Genomic DNA, 22,993 nt, shown 5'->3' on the forward strand with positions numbered 1-22,993 from the left:
TCCAGCAGCATTAAAAAGAAACGTGGTCATAAAATCCTACAAACAATTGTACTCTGTGAAGTGGAAGATAAAATGTATGTGAGTGCGTGGGGTCGCCTCCACAAACACAGTTGTTTTAGTTAGTTGTTTTTTTTAGCAAACTGTAAGCAGGAGCACTTAGATGCTCCAGGGTTTTCTTTTAAGACTGGGGCGTTTACAAAACACTTTTACAAAACTTCTGATAGCTATCTCCATGCTGAGAAGTGTACCTGTGCAAGCTTCTTTATATAGACACTTTTACACACAAGAGCCGTTCAACCGCTTTGATACTCTGAACCCTTTCCTCCGCTGCCCTTTGACAACACTGCAGCGTTGTTTAATTACATTACGCCTTGCCACGGCTCTGCATTCCCCAAGTGCCATCATTACTAATGCTTTACTATGATGTTACAGTTTTTAACTGACGTCAGTAATGACACAACACCTTCAATTTCACTCGGGTCCATTTTACTGTACAATAACGCGATCTATTATTAAAAGGTGCAGCATCAAACGTTTCCTTTTTTTTTTTTTAACCTTTCCAATAGTAATATGGGCTTGTTCCACTATGGGCAACAAGGGCAGGATCTCTGGTATATACAGCTGTGGCCAAAAGTTTTGCGTCATCCTGTAGAATAAACTCATTTTGCATCATAAAGTGGAAAGGGCTTGTAACCAGGAGGTCCCCGGTTCAAATCCCACCTCAGCCACTGACTCATTGTGTGACCCTGAGCAAGTCACTTAACCTCCTTGTGCTCCGTCTTTCGGGTGAGACGTAGTTGTAAGTGACTCTGCAGCTGATGCATAGTTCACACACCCTAGTCTCTGTAAGTCACCTTGGATAAAGACGTCTGCTAAATAAACAAATAATAATAATAATAATAATAATAATAATAATAATAATTAAACCTGCTGAATAATGTTACGTTAACATATTGAATTACACACCGCTTTGTAGTTTTCCATATACTTAACAAAAAAACTGACAAATTTATGCAACATTTCGAAATGTAGCACAGAATACTGTACCATTATTATTGGCTTATTGACCTTTTTTGCGATATCATTTTGTCGTTTATTTGATTATTTGATTAAATAAAATATCTAAATTATGTTCACGTGGTTTTGTTTTTAAATGATGTCTCAATCCTAGAATCCCAGCTGTAGGATCTCAGTCCCAGTACAAAATCTGATCCTAGATCAGACCTTGGCTTGAACACATCCACTGCAAACTGGCCCTCGATAAGCCCTGGAGAGAAGCAGCTATCCAGACCTCTCCTGGATCTGCATACTCCGGATCATTGCCACAGATCAATTTTACTGATACTACGGCTTGCTGATCTTCATCCCCTTGCACTGTGTAACAACGCTTTGCGGGATGCTGTGAAACATGTTTACTGCACAATGCTGGTGGCTATGCTGTCCTGTCCAGCGGCGCACAGGAGTGATACAGTCCCACTCACAAGGGCAGCAGCGATAGAGATGCTTTGGACTGGGCTGTCTGTTTCATGCCCCTCCCCCCAAAAAAATAAATAAAAAAAACACCCTCAAGGGAACATGTTTAATTAGGGCAGATAATTTCAACAGCCGGTTTTCTTAATACATCTCAAATACTAGCTCTCTGGAGGTGGGGAATCAATTTCCTTTTCTCCCTCTCTCTCTCTCTCTCTCTCTTAAAATAGATCCCCACCTGATCTTTCCACAGCATCATTTTGAGCTGAGTTTCTTCTCCCTCTTCTCTCTCCTTCTCCCTCCTCTCCTCTCTCTCTCTCTCTCCCTCTCCCTCTCTCCTTTTTAAAATGGTTCACGGTCTAAACACAATTCTTCTAGGATGCCGTTTAAATAGCACAGCACAGAAAGTACTATAAAACAGCTGAAATGGGACGCCTGTCCTTTCTATGATAACGTGGCTATTTATTGTGCAAAATTTGACTGAGAAACAAGACCTGCCTGTTCTCTCTTGCTTTCCATGCTCTTTAAGCCTGATATCTGAGATCAGCTGCTGTGTTGTTGCTACTGTATCATGTATTATGCATTTTCACTGTATTGTATTAGGCATTTACTGTATATCATGAATTATGCATTTCTCTGTATTATGGATTTTCTTGTTGCAACTGCATCTTGTAAAGCGCTTTGTGATGGTGGTCCACTATGAAAGGCGCTATATAAAATAAAGATTGATTGATTGATATCTTTTTTTTGCACAGTAAACAGCGCACTGTGATCTATGAAGGTCCCTGTATGTATTTATAAAACACAACAAATGATTTATTTTAGACGATAAAGACATTCTCCCGAGTCTCCTGCTTTGGGTGAAGCTATTTGTCTTGTGTGACGTCGTTCATCCTGGCTATTTATAGCCGTGCTGAGTCTCTTCTGCTTGTCAATGCTTCATCAACCACAAGCACCGGCCGGTGCCTCGGAGTGATGATGTCACAGAGAGACCAGAATTAAGAACGCCAGCTGGGGTTCCAGAACCAGAACACCATGAGTGACTGGATTACACACTAGGGGAGCAAGGTTCTTATTATAGGGACTTGATTTGCATGTCCTGCCTCTGAACCTGGCTTGCTGCAGAAATGTCACATATCTTTGTGTGGTTTGTTCCCTGCTATAAAATCTTAAACCTGCATTAAAAAAAATAATAATAATAAACAAGCGAACAAATAAACATTCAGGATGCTTGCTACACTATCAGCTTGGCATGTATAACCTCCAACTGCTGCAAGGCACATGAAGATGTGTACTCCGCTCACAAGGTGGCAAAGCTGCAAGCAGGCTTCTAAAGGTTTTGAGAAAGCTTGTCCTTGAAACTTTGTTTCTGGGTGGTTTCTTATAAAGTAGGGTTCATGACATCCTAAACTATGCAGGACCGTGTTAAGCAGAGACCATATAGGGTAAATGTACTGTAACAGTGATTGTGGGAGACTGCCTCCTTAAAATAATCAGACGTTTTTCTTGAACTCTGATGACTCTAATGGAGCTCTAGTCTCTCAAGGGATGCGCTGACATGTGGAAACTCTTTCACTACTGAAACTAAGGAAGAATGGATGAGAAATGAACTCAGGAACTCGAGAGCGGATGTCAGCGAGCTACCGCCCCCTGGAGGACAAGCCCTGCAGGTGTCCGCTCTGAGCTCACTGGTAGCCTGGCCAGCAGGATTCGTGCGGTGCGATGAGGAGAAGCAGTCCCAGTCCTACACACGACCGTTATAGTTTTAACAACTTCCTTTGCAGTCAAAAGACTCTGTAGACAATTTAGCTTATCGAATCCTGCCGAGACAGACGCAACAGCATCACAGTACAGTGCCTTTAGCTACGAGGAGTCTCAAAGTCATTAATGGCTTAATAATATCTCTAACAAACCGTCCAGCTCTTGGATTATTTAAAATAGACAAACGCTACCTATAAAGGTACACAAACGCTTTCTTCTTAAAATACATTTGAGAGCGACTCGAGCATCACGAGGTGGAAACTGACAATTTAGAATGACCGGATCCAACCAGTCAGTACATTTGAAACCCTGTTTCGTGCGCCTCCTTGCAAAAATAAGACAGAAAATAATTTGCAGCACACCAGAAGAAGAAGAAACTGTGCAGACAAAAGCATGGCGTATTAACAAGGTGGCTTTCAGTCCTACAGATCTTAATGGAATGTACCCGTACCTCCAATGAAAGCAATCAAAACGATAACTTCAGCTTTTCAATCAAATAATTTGCAGTGCAGCTAAAGAAAAAGAACGAAAAACAAAATCAACAGTACTGTACACTGTAGTCTCTCGTTTTTTCTCTACCTGACTGCAAAAAAAAAAACAGTGAATCATCGAGGGCAGAGAATCTAGAACATTCAAGAACAGCACCTGTACCTCTGACCAAATTTGTGAGCGTCCCAATCATGCGAGAAGCGGTACCAATCCCTGCACTCTGACGTTACCTCCTGCGCTGGACGATGTCTATGGGACGGTGCACAGCCCGGGGCGACCCTCCCATCAGGGGGCACTTCTTGTAGACCCCTCTTTGGGTGGACAGACGCAGCGTTTTGTTGGCGAGTGGGGAGCACATAACATCCAGGTCTGTATCCCCTCGGCATTAGTGACCAAGGCAAGCTACAGATTTGTGTCTTTGAGCAGAATCAGGCTGCTTCCTGGGAGGGAGGAAGCGCTTAGCAACAGCTTTCTATGTGTTACTTTTTCGATCTGTGATCGATTCGTCTCGCAGCTTGCTGGTTAATGAGTGCTGATAAGCCTCCAGCACACACAGTGGCACTTGAGGAGGGCATCTGCTAATGCAAGCAAACACGCTTACAGCTGTGGCCAAAAGTTTTGCATCACCTAGAATTTTAGGATTGAGACATGATAAAAAAATGTGTATATATATATAATTAATTATCATTTGTTTATTTAGCACACAATGAGTCAGTGGCTGAGGTGGGATTTGAACCGGGGACGTCCTGGTTGCAAGCCCTTTTCTTTAACTACTGGACCACACAGTGAGTGAGTGAGTGAGTGAGTGAGTGAGTGAGTGAGTGAGTGAGTGAGTGAGTGAGTGAGTGAGTGAGTGAGTGAGTGAGTGAGTGAGTGAGTGAGTGAGTGAGTGAGTGAGTGAGTGAGTGAGTGAGTGAGAGAGTGAGTGAGTGAGTGAGTGAGTGAGTGAGTGAGTGAGAGAGAGAGAGAGAGAGAGAGAGAGAGAGAGAGAGAGAGAGAGAGTGTTGTGTACCAAGAAGAGCAAAATCTAAAACAAAAAGGAATGCAGTTACACAAAAATGTGAATAATTGATTAAAAACATTCTATCGGGCCAAAATACACGTGCAAACTTGTGTTAATTTTTTTGATTATTGCATTTGTAAACTGTTAATCGTTTTGGCAGTTGGTAATAATTATAAATTGGTGCCAGCTGCCTAGACCTGTTTCTCTGGGGCATATAACCCGCAGAGATAGTTCATTCAAGGCAACTGCTGTGCGAAGTGCCCGACTGTGCGTCTGTGTAGTACTGTTTTTCTTGGTGCTCCTGCAATGCTATTGGAAGCTAGGCAATGGTCTAGCGATGACAAATCGTTTCAAACCTTTCCTGCAGCCTCTTCGTTTACCAGAAATAGTCTTCTTCAGAAAAAAACAGACCCCACCCCCCAAAATCCACACAAACAATTTCCCGCAACTTAAAAAATCTCTTAAATCAGCAGCAGCTACTGACAAGTAGGGTCTGTTATAGTCTGCATTCTCTCAACCTCTGTCCTGGTTGTGGTTGAGAGATGCTCTGAGGTAATGTGTGAAGACGTCTGGTCTGTCAGTTTTCTTCAGCATCTCAAGCATACTACTTGTTTATGACAAAATCTATGCAAGCTGAAGGGAGCGTCCGACTGCGCTTTGATTCCTTGTTTTTCTGAAAACTGTACCTGTACACCCTGTGGAGGGTGAAGAAAGCATTTCCCAGCTGTGTTTCAGTGTGACCTGAAGCAGTGGTGTACCCAAGGGTCTTGTGTTATTATTATTTGTTTATTTAGCAGACGCCTTTATCCAAGGCGACTTACAGAGACTAGGGTGTGTGAACTATGCATCAGCTGCAGAGTCACTTACAACTACTTCTCACCCGAAAGACGGAGCACAAAGAGGTGAAGTGACTTGCTCAGGGTCACACAGTGAGTCAGTGGCTGAGGTGGGATTTGAACCGGGGACCTCCTGGTTACAAGCCCTTTTCTTTAACCACTGGACCACACAGCCAGACCTAAATCTGAAGGTATCGGAAAGCCACAAAAATATCGATTTTCTTAAACAGGAATTATTATTATTATATGAGTTTGAATTTTATTTGCACAGCTGTGGCCAAAAGTTTTGCATCACCTAGAATTTTTGGATTGAGACATATATATATATAAACATAATTTTGATTTTTTTACTTATCATGGAATCAAAGAAAATACAAAATGATATTGCAAACGTCTACTGCCAGTCATGATAGTAGTACAGTGTTTCATGTTAGATTTTGAAATGTCACATTTTTGTGTTAAGTATACGGAAAACTACAAAACGGTGTGTAATTCAAAATGTTAACATTATTCAGCAGCTTTCATTCGACTTTATGAAGCAAGATTAGTTAATTCTATAGGGTGAGGCAAAACTTTTGCCCAGAGCTGAATACTGAACTTCTAGTGACACATATAATAGGTCATGCATTCATCTGGGCCAGCAGTGTGGAGTAGTGGTTAGGGCTCTGGACTCTTGACCGGAGGGTCGTGGGTTCAATCCCAGGTGGGGGACACTGCTGCTGTACCCTTGAGCAAGGTACTTTACCTAGATTGCTCCAGTAAAAACCCAACTGTATAAATGGGTAATTGTATGTAAAAATAATGTGATATCTTGTAACAATTGTAAGTCGCCCTGCTAAGAAATAAATAATAATAATAATCTGATGTTTCCATAAAGTGTCCGTCTCCATCTTGTCAGAATGCTTTAAGTTATTGACGTGCCTGTGTGTGTCAGTGGCTTCGTTTGTGTCCACAGTCGTAGTCTGTTGCTGTCGTGTTCGTCAGCATTTTCAGCTTTCTTAAAGAAGCTGTTGATAACAGAAGTAGTTCCTAACATGCTTTTTTATTGACTGAATCAGACAGTTGTGCAGGAGATGCGAAACATGTGACTCAGCTGGCTTATTATGCGAGTTCTGGCTTGACTGCACCACTGATCTGAAGTCTCATTGGTCGGATTTCAATTGGCAGGAAAGCGATACATTTAACAGATACTAGGATTCCTGAGAGCGAAATCGAGGGTGTTAACCTGACTGAAACAGAACTTTCTGACCAACCGGACATGTGCCATCATGGAAAAAAAAAAACAACATTCCAGGAAATTTGTTGCTTCGTTTACTGTCAACCATGTCATGAGCTATTTTTAAGGCAGAATTTATTTCTGCGCCTTTCAGGGGGAAAACAAAATATGAGGAATGTTATAATTCCCTCTACAATTGAACAGAGAACGAGAACAGGGGTCTCTCATAATTCAAAGAGAGTTTGGGTAGTGGATCCAAAAGAAACTGTTGTTTTGACAAATATGGATGGTGCTTTCCTTTTAAGTATATTTGGGAAGTGGCAGTTCAGCTGGGTTTCCTGTAAACAGTTATCAGCAGGGGCCAGTCTAGTGTGAAAGTCCTGGAAATGCCAAAACGACTTTCCCAAACACATCAGCATTTCCGACTTTCTTTTGCTTGGCTCCTGAAGTTATGTAATTGTCCCACTTATTCATTCAATGTGTACTTTTTAAAATCACTTTACTTGCTTCTATTTTAGAACAACGAACATGGGAAGAAATGGAAATCAACAACAAAAAATGGTACTTTTTATAATTTGTGTTTTACAGTGATAGTGTTCGATGCATTTGTGTCTGGAATTGGGATGGGATGAGGGTACACAAACTGTTTCATATGGACTGCCAATCTGTACTCTGTTGGCAAAACTATGGAAGAATGGATTATACATGTACATGTAAAATTAAACATTACATTGGGACAGTTTCAAGCCCAGTCCTGATTGATTAATCTAATTTGCACTGCATTATGATTACAGTCACCTTTTGCGTCAGATTTTTCTTTGAGAGAATAGTGCCATCTGGTGGCAACCGAGTTATAAGTGCACACTGAGTTTGTTTTTGTTCAATTCACACTGTGCACACAGCACACAGTTTTGCTTTTTGAATGCTACGCATCGTTTATCCTGATTACAGTATGGTCCCCTATTCATTTTAAAAATCGTTTTAAGGAAGTCTTTTTATTTTTTTTATTTTAAGGACTGTTTTTATAAGAGTATTATTTAAGGTTAAACTGTGCTTGCTAAAAACAGTTGAAAGCCTGGCTCATGCGGTTTCTGCATTGTATTCAACAGACTTCGATAAAACATGATCTCACGAGTTCAAGCTTCAGCCTCAGTAAGGATAATACAATTGATGGTATCAGTGTTTCTTTTTCACACTGCTAAATACAAAAAAGTAACAAATGATTGTGTTTGTGGTTTCTCGCCAAGGGGCTGTTTTCACACGAAACCAAGATGCAGCTTTTCAAGATCCCCTTTTTGTGACTCACAGAGACTAAAAGCCTGGCCTTTCGCCAGATGCACTGTGGAGCTTCCTCTGCTAACACACGCCTGCCAAATGAAAGCAGGACTGCTACCTAAGGCTTTGAAATAGTTAACACGCATTGCAGAAACGCAGTGGGGTTCAGAGAGTATAAGAGCCTCTCTTTCTCTGCTCCACCAGCAAAGAGCAGAGGGAGGCTGTTCAGAGAGTATAACAGCCTCCCTTTCTCTTTCTCTGCTCCACCAGCAAAGAGCAGAGGGAGGCTGTTCAGAGAGTATAAGAGCCTCCCTTTCTCTTTCTCTGCTCCACCAGCACAGAGCAGAGGGAGGCTGTTCAGAGAGTATAAGAGCCTCCCTTTCTCTTTCTCTTACTCTTACTCTGCTCTACCAGCACAAAGCAGAGGGAGGCTGTTCAGAGAGTATACGAGCCTCCCTTTCTCTTTCTCTGCTCCACCGAGCAGGGGAGGCTGTTCAGAGAGTATAAGAGCCTCCCTTTCAGAGCAAAGTGACAGAAAAATCAAAAACAAGTGTACAGTAGTTGACAAACGCATGTGTGCGTGCGTGTGTGCGTGCGTGTATCTGTGCGCGACATTAATCACAGCAACGCTTCAATGACAACAGGACTGGACAGAACAGTCAAAAAGCACAGCTGTCACTTCTATTTCAGGCTGTTAGATAAACCTTTAAAAGCCAGACGTCTGTGTCGAGGAGGTTAAGCAACACTTTAGAGAACAATTTCTTTTTTTTTTCTTTTTGGTTCCCCCCCCCCTTTTGCATCTTTTACATATTCTACTGTGACACTGTCCAGTGCAGTCTCTTTGGTGTTGATGCAATGAGACCTTTCAATCCTTCTTTAAAAAAAAAACAAAAAACACAGTAGATTTTTAAAAATGTAGTTTTTTTTTTCTTTTTTTATGGCAAACAACTGATGCTTGCAAGTGTTTGACCTTCACTGGTGTGAGGGGAAACCGTGCACCGATGCAAATGATACTGGGCTCAAAACCACAACATAATTCAGCACAGTTGGCCCAGGCAAGAACAGAGCCAGAAAATCTCATGAACACAGATCATTCAATATTCTAGTCTTGACACATGGAGACTGAATTGCTTCCTCCCTCACCCCCCTAAGAGAAAGGGTGCTCCCTCCAGTCCAGGACAGGCTTGAGGCATGGAGACTGAACTGCTCCCTCCCTCCCTCACCCCCCTAAGAGAAAGGGTGCTCCCTCCAGTCCAGGACAGGCTTGAGGCATGGAGACTGAACTGCTCCCTCCCGCCCTCACCCCCCTAAGAGAAAGGGTGCTCCCTCCAGTCCAGGGCAGGCTTGAGGCATGGAGACTGAACTGCTCCCTCCCTCCCTCCCTCACCCCCCTAAGAGAAAGGGTGCTCCCTCCAGTCCAGGGCAGGCTTGAGGCATGGAGACTGAACTGCTCCCTCCCTCCCTTACCCCCTAAGAGAAAGGGTGCTCCCTCCAGTCCAGGGCAGGCTTGAGGCATGGAGACTGAACTGCTCCCTCCCTCCCTCACCCCCCTAAGAGAATGTTCCTAATATTACAAGTAAAAAACTTGAATGTGCAAAGTACATCTGTTTATTATTCATGACAAGCTGTTCTATTACAGTGCGAGCCAGAACGAGAATTATAAAATTAGGGAGCTAAGAAGCAATTTCAGGTTCTTAACGAACACTTAAAAAACACATTTAGGAATTATCGCTCTGTTTTAAGATGCTTAAAACTTTGAAATGGTGTCTGGAAGGAATCCTTTTTTAATGGGCTCGGAGCTTAAAAGGATTGTTCTGCTTGTTTTTTTGTTTTCTTTTATTGTACGTGAGTGAAAACGTTCAGCTTTTGAAAAATCTGTCATTGACTTCTGGGTCCATTAAATTATGAAGACGACATGCAAATTCTACGGAGAACATAGGCAGTGAAGCAAAAACTGACTATTTTACATGGAAATGATCTAGGATTAACCACTGCGTCTGATTGCACTGAACGGTTATGTTAACTGAAACTTTTGTTTAAAAGAGTGTTGCTAGCTTTCTGATATTTCTGTTTCTGAGTTCCCAGCAAGCCGTTGATTGAACACTGCCATATCCATTTTAATGATTCTTATTAAACTACATATTTTAACATATGCAGCACAGCTATGGCTGAAAGTTTTGCAACAGCCTATAGAATTATACCTAATTTTGCTTCATAAAGTCGAATGAAACCTGCTGAATAATGATACGTTAACATATTGAATTGCACACCGCATTGCAGTTTTCCATAAACTTTAAATCTAACATGATTGCCACCATTTGATTACATGATGTTAAATAAAAAATCTAAATGATGTTCATACAGTTTTTATTTTTATTATGTATCTATCTTAAGTTCTAGGGTGATGCAAAACGGTGCTGTGTGATAGAAGCTGATATCCACGTCCCACAAGCGAGCGGTCAGTGCTGACTCCCCACAAGCAGGACTTGCTGGCTGGTGACCTTGAGTGAGAGAAAAGCTGCTTGTATCTTACAAACCACTGTATACTACAGGTTTTAATACATAGTTAAATAAGACACATTAAAACAGGACAGCTCTTTTAAATTGCACAATCATTTTCCCCATGGTCATTCTATGCACTTACCTCTCTGTGCTTTACAATGCTTGCCCATGCCTTACCATGCTTTCACTGTGCTTTATTACACTTTGCTATGCTTTTACCCTGGGAGACTTTTATAAGGGGTAGTTTACCCTGTTTTTTAAATATGCTTTACCACACCTCTCTGTGCTTTACAATGCTTCCCTATGCTTTACCATACCTCTCTGTGCTTTACAATGCTTCCCTATGCTTTACCAGACCTCTCTGTGCTTTACAATGCTTCCCTATGCTTTACCAGACCTCTCTGTGCTTTATAAGCTTCCCTATGCTTTACCAGACCTCTCTGTGCTTTACAATGCTTCCCTATGCTTTACCAGACCTCTCTGTGCTTTACAATGCTTCCCTATGCTTCACCAGACCTCTCTGTGCTTTACAATGCTTCCCTATGCTTTACCATACCTCTCTGTGCTTTACAATGCTTGCCCATGCTTTCACTGTGCTTTATTACACTTTGCTGTGCTTTTACTATGGGGCACTTGTAGAAGGTTTGTTTTCTCCCTAACCACCTTATTATCCCACTCAAATGTTAAGTTAAAATGTTTTAATCATTGACCTACGACGTTGTGTATTTGCTGCGTTGTTATGACAGAAAATGCAAACCACAATTAGAAACAGGCTTAATCTCTTATCTCTGCGAACAGGGCAACCAAACAAGGCTATCGTCAAAGCAGCTTGTAAATAAATGCATACCCACTGGCAAACATACCATGGTATACATAAGGTATCGCTTTACATGAAGCGTCTCTAATGACTGTGTATTTACAGAGGAGTTGCTTAGTAAATGCATGTGCACTTACACATCATTACAATGTTATTATGCATAGTTACAATGTACCTAACGTGTACTGTATTCCTTCGAATTTAAAACTCACTTTTTAAACCAATTTCTTCTTCTCAAAAAACAGCCTGCGTCTTAAATTGGAGGATCGTGACGTGTGTATTGAAACAACACACAGATAAGGGCAGCAGTGTGGAGTAGTGGTCAGGGCTCTGGACGCTTGGCCGGAGGGTTGTGGGTTCAATTCCCGTGGAGGACACTGCTGCTGTACCCTTGAGCACGGTACTTTACCCAGATTGCTCCAGTAAAAACCCAACTGTATAAATGGGTAATTGTATGTAAAAATAATGTGTAAAAAATAATGTAATTAAATGTAAAAAATAATGTGATATCTTGTAACAATTGTAAGTCGCCCTGGATAAGGGCATCTGCTAAGAAATTAATAATAATAATAATAATAATAATGGATAGCATGACCAGCATGAAAAGTTTTACTCTTGAGTTTTTCTGGCCAGTATCTTAGTTTTAATTCTTGTAAGACAGAAATAAATAAATTATTTGATACAGAAATCAAGATGTTGAGTAAGAAAGGGGTCTTTTTTGCACAAAGATGCCTGCAAGACTTCCAACTGAAGCAACACAAAGTAATCGCCATTACTTTCGACCCTGAAAAGTAATCCGATTACTTGTCAATAATCTCCATTACTGTTGGCCCTGAAAAGTAATCAGATTTCTTGTCAAAAATACATTTTTAGAATAATAATAATAATAATAATAATAAAAAAATACACCATACTGCAAAAAGTAATCTAAAATGTAATCTAATTACAAGTAACTGCAAGTTACTGTAACTGGTAAACAATCCCTGATTTTCCACTGTGGACCAACGCCTCTCATCATGTATTACAATTACTACACACTTGCCCATTGGGGGTCTTACCAGTAGTGCAGACTGACGGACTTCCTGAACTCCTGGATACTGCGGTTGAGCTTCATGCGTCTGAAGAGAGCGGTGGAGTTGCGTGGGGAAAGGGGGGATGGCAGGGGCACGGAGCCCGGCATGAAGGTGTTCTCATCCTCCTGGGGCTCAAGCAAAGGCAGCTTGCCCAGCGTGAGCTGATGCTTCAGCCTCCTGTGAGCCATCGACAGCACAAACCTCTTCCCCTTCACAAAGCGGTCTCTCGGCCACGGTCCGGAAAGCGCTGTGCAAGAAGCAGCAGCTGCTTCAGTCCTTTCTTGAAAGCGTGCAGGAATTGCGTAAAAACAAAACCCCAGAAAAGTCTGCTTGTTGACGAGGCAAACTCTTTAGTAGACTGTTCAATGTATTTGATGCGATCAGGCTAAACGTCTACCACAGATGATGCAATCTGTTGTTCTTGTGTAGTTCGCTGAGTTCTCCAGACTTTATTCGTGATTTTAAACAAATGAAAATGATCACAGTTATCCGTACTGATGTTTGTTAGCAGCCAACGCTTGTTTCCATAAATAACTGCTATTTCTGAAATCAGACAGAAGCTATCAACAACAAAAAAAGACAACAAAACAACGTGTGCCCAAAAAAAGCACTCCCAAAAAATGTCCTTGTTTTATCCAAGTATGATAGCAATGCGATTATAAAGTCTTCTCTCAGTAGGAACTATGCAGAGCAAAAGTAAACTGCAGTGCAATCAAGGTCACCTTCAGTTATCTTGTTAACAGAGGAAACTAAAGAAATGCTCAAATCAGATAAAGGCTTGGCTTGCCTTCATTTCCTTTTATAGCTTGATAGCTTATTCCCCAGGCTGCGAGCTGGTCAAGAGAGAGAAAGAGAGAGAGAAGCCAAACGACTGAACAGACGGCCCTAAGACATTCTAATACGGCTGTGTTCTCATTCCAGCCCTGATAGATACAGCTTTAAAAAACACGAGTGCACACACACACACCCCTGGGTCCTAGGACTTTGAGGAAATCGTTGTGGGATCCAAGTTATTGCACAAAAAAAAAAAAAAAGATTTAAAAGAATGTGTATTTGTTTGGTTTTGGGTTTGTCCAGGACCAAACCACTAGCAAAAAAAAACAAACTCCCCCCAAAAAAATAAAATAAAGGTTTGTTTGTTTCGTTCTGCGGTAATTAAAAAAAAAAAAATCAAAATGCAGCAACTAGTTCCTCTGTGTTAAAAGTTAACTGTGCATTTGAAAAAGCAGTCCAGAATCGCCAACATTAAAGTTACTTCCTGTTTCTTAGATACTGGTCTAGTTGTTTAGGCATACCACAGTAAGTTCCTGCTTTTAAAAGTTTATTGCCAACAAAGAAAGCAAGCCAGCTTGCCAACAAACTAACAAGCCCACATTTCTAAACGCGCTACCCCACGCATCACTCACTCTGCTTATCTGAGGGTGAACAAATATCCTCCCGATTCACAGCCAATACCAGCGAAACAGGAAGGAGAGAGATTAAAAAAAAAAATGTTACGAAGAAAACAACAACTTCAAACCAAGACTGCTTGTCTACAACTACTAGTACTCCACAGGGAGGTAACGCAGCTCTCACACACTGTACAGCTCTGGTCAAACGTTTTGCATCACCCTATAGAATTGACATATTTTGCTTCATAAAGTCAAATGCAAACCTGCTGAATAATGTTAAGATATTGAATTAGATGCTGCTTTGTAGTTTTATATATACACTTAACAAAAAAACTGACACAAATTGAAAAATGTGGCATTTCGAAATCTAACATGAAATACTACTGTACTGCTATTAAGGCTCCCAGGCTTTTGCAATATCATTTTGTTGTTTATTTGATCACATGATGTTAAATAAAAGATCTAAATTATGTTCATAAATTATGTCTTAATCCTAATCTAGGTGATGCAAAACTTTTGTCCATAGCTGTAGTTTCACTGATCACTAAATCATGCTACATGAAATTAAAGGCTCTGTTAAAGGGGTAATAATTAGAGGCAATCTAAATCCGTAGATAACGGAATTCCTCGGAAATCGTGGAATTTGCAGCCTCCCGTGGAATTCGCAGTGATTCCAGGGATTCGCTGAGTTCTGCAGCTACATCGTCATCATAATGGTCATAAAACAGACTGCTAAAGTCACTGGAAATACAGAACTTATTTTTTCGGTTCAAGTTTTGCTTCCAGTTACATTGGGATGGCAATGAAATGGCACGCACCCACTCAGCACTGCAGGTGGTAACAAACCACTGTGCAGCCCAGGCATCACATTGCAATGAGAATCAATATGTAAAAATGGACAGCATGTTTAGACAACGGCTTTGAGTCCAAGCAACTGGGGGAGTCGCACGCAGACATCAAGGCAGAAACGCAAAAGGACGAAGCACCTGACAATCTAGAAAAGAGATCTCGTTAATCAGCCCATCTCCAGCTCTGTGCCTCTCCGATAAGTGACTGGCTGGAGGAGATACTCGCGCTGTTCCAGCAGATATGTTCACACTGCATAAACTCATGAAGGTAAAACTGTTAACCCTCCCGTAAGGTGGAAAATTTGGCGAAGTCAAGTTGGGAGAGTTACGGATTTACCGTGGTAAACTTTTACAAGCGCAGGATACTCGAAACCACCGCAAAACAAGCTTTTAAGTGGTTTTAGCTTCTTCTTGTGTATTTCTACAAAGCCACACTGTGGTTCAAGCTGCAGAGCCTCTGGCTTGCAACAGAAGCACATTTGCAGTGCATGAGATTGGTGTGGCATATTAAACAGCATGTCCTTGGTCATCGTTTATTAAAATCAGTCATTAGAAAAATGAAGCACTGAAGCGACTTTATGAGAAAAGCACTAACTTGCCTTGGGAGTGTCATTGTGTAAAGCTTAAGGACATATTGTAAAGCACAGGGAGACATTGTAAAGTATTGTAAAGCATAGGTACACATTGTAAAGTATTGTAAAGCACAGGGACACACTGTAAAGCACAAGGACAAATTGAAAAGCATAAATAAGCATTGTAAAAGCACTGTAAGGTATTGGGAAGGCAAGGCCAAAATATTATCTTCAATTATAAATGCTTAGGCTAAAGATTCTAAACACGAAGTAAAACAGACACAGTGTGTGGCAATGCTCAGAATCATTGATTAAAACAATGGGGCAGTGGAACTGTTCATTATAACTGGACAACACCAGCACTGGAACCGGCTCTCCACACGAAGACGCAGTGTAAATATCTGTGCAAAAAAGAACAGTGAGACTGAAACACAAAACCACAGGAAAAGACATTTCATTGACCACATCCATGCTCTGACGGTCACCGTGTCAAAACAACTGCTCTCTGCGTTTATCTTTTGTAAGCATTAAGTTTACTGTCTGTTTACTGTCACTCATGTCATCTAAGCTGGCGTCAGCATTGGTATTCACGTGGTTATGGCTGCCTGAAGGCTCGCAGCTGCATTATCACTGTTACTCTACAGTGGAGAAGAGATCATGCAAAAAGCTCCACTCGACTGCAATACTACAGACTAGCCAGCAGGTGGCGCCCTTATCTATGGTTTGCAGTCCAAGTGCATAAAGAGGTGTGCAATAGCTCCAGAAAGAGAAACTGTAGGTTTTTAACACTGGACTGCCCCCCCTCAATAGCGTGATGAATATTTTCTTTACTGTAACAGCCTAGGAGACACTGTGCCTTTGTATCGCAGAAGCTTGAATAGAATTACAATAAGCATTTGTCCCAGTGCAAAATGTGCTCCATTACACTCAGTCACAGTGCAGTCAAGTTAGACGCGCCTGCAATCAGAGCAGTGAAATTTCATACCAGCTATGAAGCTCAACACACAGAAAATGGAGCTTGATCATCACTGTGGGGAGGAAAACACCACGAAATCTTATCATGTTTAGAGTTCCGTTTTTGATTTTATATTCAGACGTCATAAAAGCATCCGAAAGGCTGTATTTGCAGAGTTACATTTAGAGTTTTTGCGGTTGACAAAATGAGAGTAAGTTATCATAACAAGTTAAAGAGAACATTCAAACAGGACAGGTAGATGCCAGTTAAAAATGCTCCAATTACAAGTAGCCTATTCCTCAAACAGGTTAATACCACAACCCTGGCCTTACTCCTCTAAGAAGTAGGGGCAGCCGGGTGGAGTAGTGGTTAGGGCTCTGGACTCTTGACCGGAGGGTCGTGGGTTCAATCCCAGGTGGGGGACACTGCTGCTGTACCCTTGAGCAAGGTACTTTACCTAGATTGCTCCAGTAAAAACCCAACTGTATAAATGGGTAATTGTATGTAAAAATAATGTGATATCTTGTAACAATTGTAAGTCGCGCTGGATAAGGGCGTCTGCTAAGAAATAAAAAAAGAAAATGTGCCTCTGTGTTTTTGAAATTGAAAACCGCTTCCCGTGAGTCTTAGGCTGGCTGGCAACATTTCTGCAGTCTCATATCAGCGCTCTGTGCTTTACACCCGAATGGAAAAACAAAGCTTTCTATCGCTAGTGAAGCAGCCTGTGAAGTGAGATTCCCTGCTGTTCGCAAGATGTCACTTTTATTTGTCTCTATTACTGCAAATCACCAGTTACAGACAACCACGGATGTTGCCGAAATAACACATTTCCCTAGCTGCTGTGCCAGATTGGGTGTTGGATTTGTGTTTAGGGACTAACAGGTGATAGGGAAAACAGTGTGGAGTAGTGGTTAGGGCTCTGGACTCTTGACCGGAGGGTCGTGTGTTCAATCCCAGGTGGGGGGACACTGCTGCTGTACCCTTGAGCAAGGTACTTTACCTAGATTGCTCCAGTAAAAACACAACTGTATAAATGGGTATTTGTATGTAAAAATACTGTGTAAAAAATAATGTAATTGTATGTAAAAATAATGTGATATCTTGTAATGATTGTAAGTCGCCCTGAATAAGGGTGTCTGCTAAGAAATAAATAATAATTGTACCCAGGAACTACTTTACTAGACATCTTACATATACAGAAGATAAGAGGCTGGAATGTAATCCTCAGATTTATAATACCTGGTGTTTCCTTCTGTGCCAGGTGGTGACTTTAAAAACAAACAAACATAATGGTTCGGTAACACGGGCGCTAGCTGTCTCTTTAAAACAAAACTGCTAAAGGGAGTTTAGGGGGGTGGGGCGTGCTGTTATTTATAGCTGGCATGCTCACACTGACTAGCAGTTCAGCTGCACATCTCCAAACAGACATGCCCCCGCGCTGGGAGCCCTGCTAATGCAGCCGTACGCATCATGAACCCTGAGTGCGACAGAGAGAGAGAGAGACATGCTGTAAAGAGACAGGGGCAGAGTGAGTGTCCACTGCACAGCCTGAGCTGGGATCTGCACTGAGAGATCAGAGCAGAGCCATTGCAAACGCTTACCAGCCTCTCCAGGGAGCGCCCGCTGAGAGAGACGTCAATGGAAGTTTTGAGGCTGCACCGAGTGCCTGGAAAGGACAGGCCAAGCGCCAGGCTGCGATACACTCAAATGCAACGCTGAAATCACAACAGCTGTCCTGACTGCGAGACTAGCGTGTGTGTACCCTCTAGGTGGGCGAACACAAAATTTGACCTCGACGGCTGTTATAAAAAACGTATTTACAAGAACACATGCTGTTCCCTTCCAAGTCTGACAAGCACAAATCCTACATGCCCTTGAGCAATTCTGAATGACAGGATTTCACACTCGGGTCTTCTGCTGCGGTCACAGCAATGCTCTCTATTCATTAAGGAGGGGGAGGTGCTGCTGTTTTGCTAACGCTGCTTTACTTTTGTGAGTGTGTGTGCGTGTGTGTGTGCGAGTGCGTGCGTGTGCGTGTGCGTGTGCGCAGCAACTTAGCAGGTACAGTCAGCAATGAGTCGTCCCTGAGGCTAAAAGCAGCCTCAGATATGAACCTTTCTAATTTGATCTTTTGTTGAAACTCATTCCAGTCGTTGGCTGCTGCAAACTGAAATGAGCGACGACCAAAATACCCTGATACCCTGCATGGGAACATCCTGTTTAATAAAATGTGTGGATCTTAAGGAGTAAGTAGCGAGGTTCCGAAAAATATAGCGTTCCACGTCCCCACGTGCTGCTACAACTGCTTAATCCACGTGCCTGTCATTTTTCTTTTCATTGTTAACAACCCTGATACTTTAAGTTGTACAATGCAGAAGAGAGCTCCAGTAAACTGCGCAAGTAAGCAGTTCCCCAAGTAAGGTTTGGCAGATTAATATATTATTATTATTTGTTTATTTAGCAGACACCTTTATCCAAGGCGACTTACAGAGACTAGGGTGTGTGAGCTATGCATCAGCTGCAGAGTCACTTACAATTACGTCTCGCCCGAAAGACGGAGCACAAGGAGGTTAAGTGACTTGCTCAGGGTCACACAATGTCAGTGGCTGAGGTGGGATTTGAACCGGGGACCATGCCTTGCATGTCGAGAGGGTGAACTCAGACCATGATCGTGCACGTTGTTTATAGCATCTGTGAACGGGAGAGTAGGAATCTGAGCTGCAGATCTGCCTCCCGACCAGGAGGGGCGCTACGTAAGGTTGGAGGCACGCCTTCACAGGGATGGGCCGACTCCATGTTAAGACGGAAATGGAAGCTGGGCACCTTGGGAAGAGGCAGGAGCTGTAAGACGGCTCTATTGTGATCAGCTGTGTTGCGAGCGATGATTGGATAGAGCGCTGCGCCACACTGATCACAGGAAGGAGTTTAGCGGTACAAAGGGGACCCAGCTACGTGAGTTTGGCCCCTTACGCTGAAACACTAACGCGCCGGAGAGCTGTGCTTTTTGTTTATTGTCTGTTGCTGCAGACGGGTAGCGACTTGGGAGCTGCAGCCACGGAGCCAGCACAACAATCCTAGAACACCACTACCCCTGCACAGCACTCCTCACTCGGACCGCTTGTCCGTGCACGATTGCATTATTGTGTTATTTTTATTGTGTGAAACCTTTTTGTTTGGGACTGTAAACCTGCAGTATAACCCCGATACTATTGCTGGCATAGGGGGCGGGTTTATCTATTAAATACGGACATTTTTGGCAACTATACTCTCTGTTTGGACATTCACTTTTTCCCCACTCCTGACAGCGTCTTTCAACCATGCGGGTTATCGAATGAAGGGGGACTCGCAGTTGATCATTCATGTGACAGCCAGGCTTTTTAAACAGAGCTTTTTCACTTCAAACCTCTGTGCGAATTTGCATAAAGATGACGGCAATGACATTTAAACCCCAGAGCGTCTGGAGGCTGGCGGGAATGAGAATTCTGCAGGTCGGCTTGTTGCAATGTCAAGGTAACAGAGAAACTTAACATCGGTCTGGAGATACCAAAAAGCAAGGTGCGTTAGGTGCTGAACATCACTGGATAGTGTGCTGCACCTGCTGTGGGTCCCAGAGGCATGAAACAGATGGTACCCTATCTGTGTCTCTCCCATTCCCACGATCACCAGCAAGCAGGAGAAGCAATAAACACTAAGGAGTGCTAATAAGGTGGTAATGGTGAAAGAGGCGTACTGGAGTCAAGGATTTCAACAGCGGCAGATCTTAATTGCTGCTACCTTTTTAAACCAGATGTCACACAGTCACTGTATTTTTTTTTTAAATTAATGTAGCAATGTCAAGAAATCACCCAGGGTATCACAGTGAATCTAATGACTGCAGATCATTAGAGAGGGTATCACAGTGAATCTAATGACTGAGATCATTAGAGAGGTGTTACACCACTGCGTCTGCTATCTAGTCTGCAGAGGTGCTAAAAAAAACTGGAAGAGCGATTTGACAGATGTTACAACTAGAAGTCGGAACGCCTGTATGTGCCATCAATTCTACACGTGTTAGCGTGTTGTGTGCTGTACTGCCGTTATGGACTGTGTCTCCTGTCGGTGAGATGAGAGGAGGTTAAAAGCTCTATAACCACGAATGCAGGCCAGCCCGGCTCTTTCGCATTGTGGATAAGGCGCTCGTTTGCAGTGTGCAGGGTCGTCAGTAAACACCCAGCCTCCCCTCCTTTTCACACGTACATACAGAGGGTCCTCATAGTCAAGCAGGACCTAAACATAGCTGTAGAAAAAAAATCAGCAGTTTAACAGATTATAATCCAATCCGAAGTCTACAGGAGGCGAGGACTGTACGATACAAGTCAAAATCAAGGGCAGTTATCGTGTTCGCTTTGTTAGGGACAGACAGACAGGTAGACGGACGCGCACAATCAGTCCCTGAGAGTCGCTCGCAAAATCAAAGAATTTCTCAGTGTCTGAATACAAAACATCCAGAATTGAATGCAGCTGAGCACCTGTGCCGCGCAATGAGATCTCTTCAGTGCATCACACTGGCAGAGCGCCGGAGGTCTCATTTGCATCGAACATAATAAACACATCACGGCGAGCCCAAACTGGCACGGGAGGCTCCTGTGCAGCTGTTTGCTTGCTAAAGTGATTTGTTCAAACGCCTGGAGTAAAGGTGTTCATTCACGCGCCAACACATTCAGGTCAAACGATCTGAAAGCGGGACTTGTATGTAGATCCATCACTGTGTAAAAGACAGCATCTCAACCCGCTGGAGTAGTGGAGAGGGGAGGGCTGGACGTGCACCGCGAAGCATATGGTTCAAAGACCAACGTCTTACCATTCAACTGAAGAGCAAGCTCCGTGTTCGAGAGATAAGCACATGTCTTATGCTGATGTCAGTGCTGTTAACCCATCAGAGATCCATTACAGATCGATGAAATAGACTTGGGATTTTTTTTAATGTCTCAAATCACTCTCTCTATAGAACATTCTGGGGAACGTACTGGACATCAGTACCCCCAGGACCACTCCCCTAGATGACTGGTCACGGACTAACCATTCCTTAACAGCTTCAACCTGTCAAATTACAGAACTTCTGTCCTTGGCAATGTTATGGCAGTTTTATGTGGTATGGCAGTTTGCTGCAAATAAATAAATAAATAAATAAACCCAGAAATGAATACAAAACTAAAAAAATGCATCAACGTTAAATTGATAGATAGCCCAAGCGACAGTAGACAAAAAAAAAGGGGACATTGAAAAACAAATCTGTCATTCCCATGGCAACGGTAGCTATTGAAATGGTATGAACAGCGGGGCTTGCCTAAGAGCTGTTATTAGTGACAATAAAAACTCTGCTAACAGATCTCTTTAATGGATTGCCCAGACCTCCTGCATTTGAGACACGGAACGAAGCCGTGCCTCTATCGCCTCTCTCGTCTGCTCAGCTGGAGCTAAGAGCTATGAGGTTAGAGTTAGCATTGGTGGATCTCAATGTAGCTCTCTGCTTCTGTTACTGCTAGAACGCTAGGGCCAAAAGGTTTGCATCACCTAGAATTTTAGGATTGCGATACAATTAAAGAAAATGAACATAATTGGAGATCTTTTATTTAACGTCGTGCAGTCAAAGAAATTACCAAATGATATCGAAAATGTCACATTTTTCATTTTTTTTCATCAGTTTTCCGCTAAGTATATGGAAAACTATTAATATGTTAATGTAACATTATTCAGCGGTTTCATTCGACTTTATGAACCAAGATTAGTTAATTGTAGAGGATGATGCAAAATTTTTGGCCACAGCCGTAACCCCAGTGGTTTAGTATAGTAGTTCATACATATACTATATATATATATATATATATATATATATATATATATATATATATATATATATATATATATATATATTAGCTCAAAGAGCCAGCTGCCCTATATATATATATATAATTTATTTCTTAACAGACGCCCTTATCCAGGGTGACTTACAATTGTTACAAAATATCACAGTACAAAGTATCGCATTATAAAATAACACTTTACAACCTTACAGAATATCATAATACAGATAAGAGCAGTCATGAAAGAACAATAAGATCAAATTTAAATAACAGCAAAATAAGGAACACAGTAAGGTATAAGCAAGGGCGAGTTTGACTCAGAGCAGTTATAACTTAGAGTAAATATTTGCTTATATGAGTAAAGTCGAGTAAGAAGATGTAGTAAGTATGATAAATGGATGACAATGATTTCCCAGTCAGAACAAATACAAAAAACATGAGTATGGTTACCTATAAGAGTAAGATCAAATAGGAGATCCAGTTATAATTAGGAGCAGTAGTTTAATAAGGTGAGGAGCAGTTCAGTGCAGGTACAAGCTGATGCAAACACTGGTACAATGGATGCCATATAGTCCAGTATAGTGGAGATCTATGAGGTTTACAGAAGCTGTATATCAATATGTTTTGCCCATGTGTGTCAAATGTGTGTGGTGCTTTATGGCTTACCTACAGAGCAAGTCTCTTGTTCGGTATCTCATGTACAGAACTTACCTAGAGAAAAGGGAAGAAGAAAAACAACAGGTAAGCTAAGGCTTTGCCAAGCATCTCATGTTCCAGATACATTGCGATGCACTTTTCCAGCGTAATGTACATATTCCGCAACTGGGAGGTGCTGTGCCCTAAGGTAAAAGTGCATTGAAATGGGAATGATTTTAGCCATCATATTTGAGATGCACATCTCCACCATATACAGAACAGAGCTTCCAAACAAACATACAGGCG

The 22,993-nt window shown here is 42.1% G+C and overlaps 1 protein-coding gene across 5 annotated transcripts in view; it reads right to left on the bottom strand.

Annotated features, from left to right (window-relative positions):
- LOC117402053 (cAMP-specific 3',5'-cyclic phosphodiesterase 4B) overlaps positions 1–22,993 on the bottom strand; it is a 218,201-nt gene that overhangs the window by 48,550 nt on the left and 146,658 nt on the right. The window contains exon 1 of one of the 5 annotated variants that reach the window (XM_059007872.1): positions 12,428–13,266. The exons of the other annotated variants lie outside the window; for them this stretch is intronic. Within the exon in view, the coding sequence (XP_058863855.1) occupies positions 12,428–12,630 (203 nt within the window). The 5' untranslated portion in view covers positions 12,631–13,266. Of the gene's footprint in view, positions 1–12,427; positions 13,267–22,993 lie in introns of those variants that run through there. 5 annotated transcript variants of the gene reach the window in all.

Source organism: Acipenser ruthenus, chromosome 36, assembly GCF_902713425.1.
Source record: "Acipenser ruthenus chromosome 36, fAciRut3.2 maternal haplotype, whole genome shotgun sequence".
Taxonomy (NCBI): Eukaryota; Metazoa; Chordata; class Actinopteri; order Acipenseriformes; family Acipenseridae; genus Acipenser; species Acipenser ruthenus.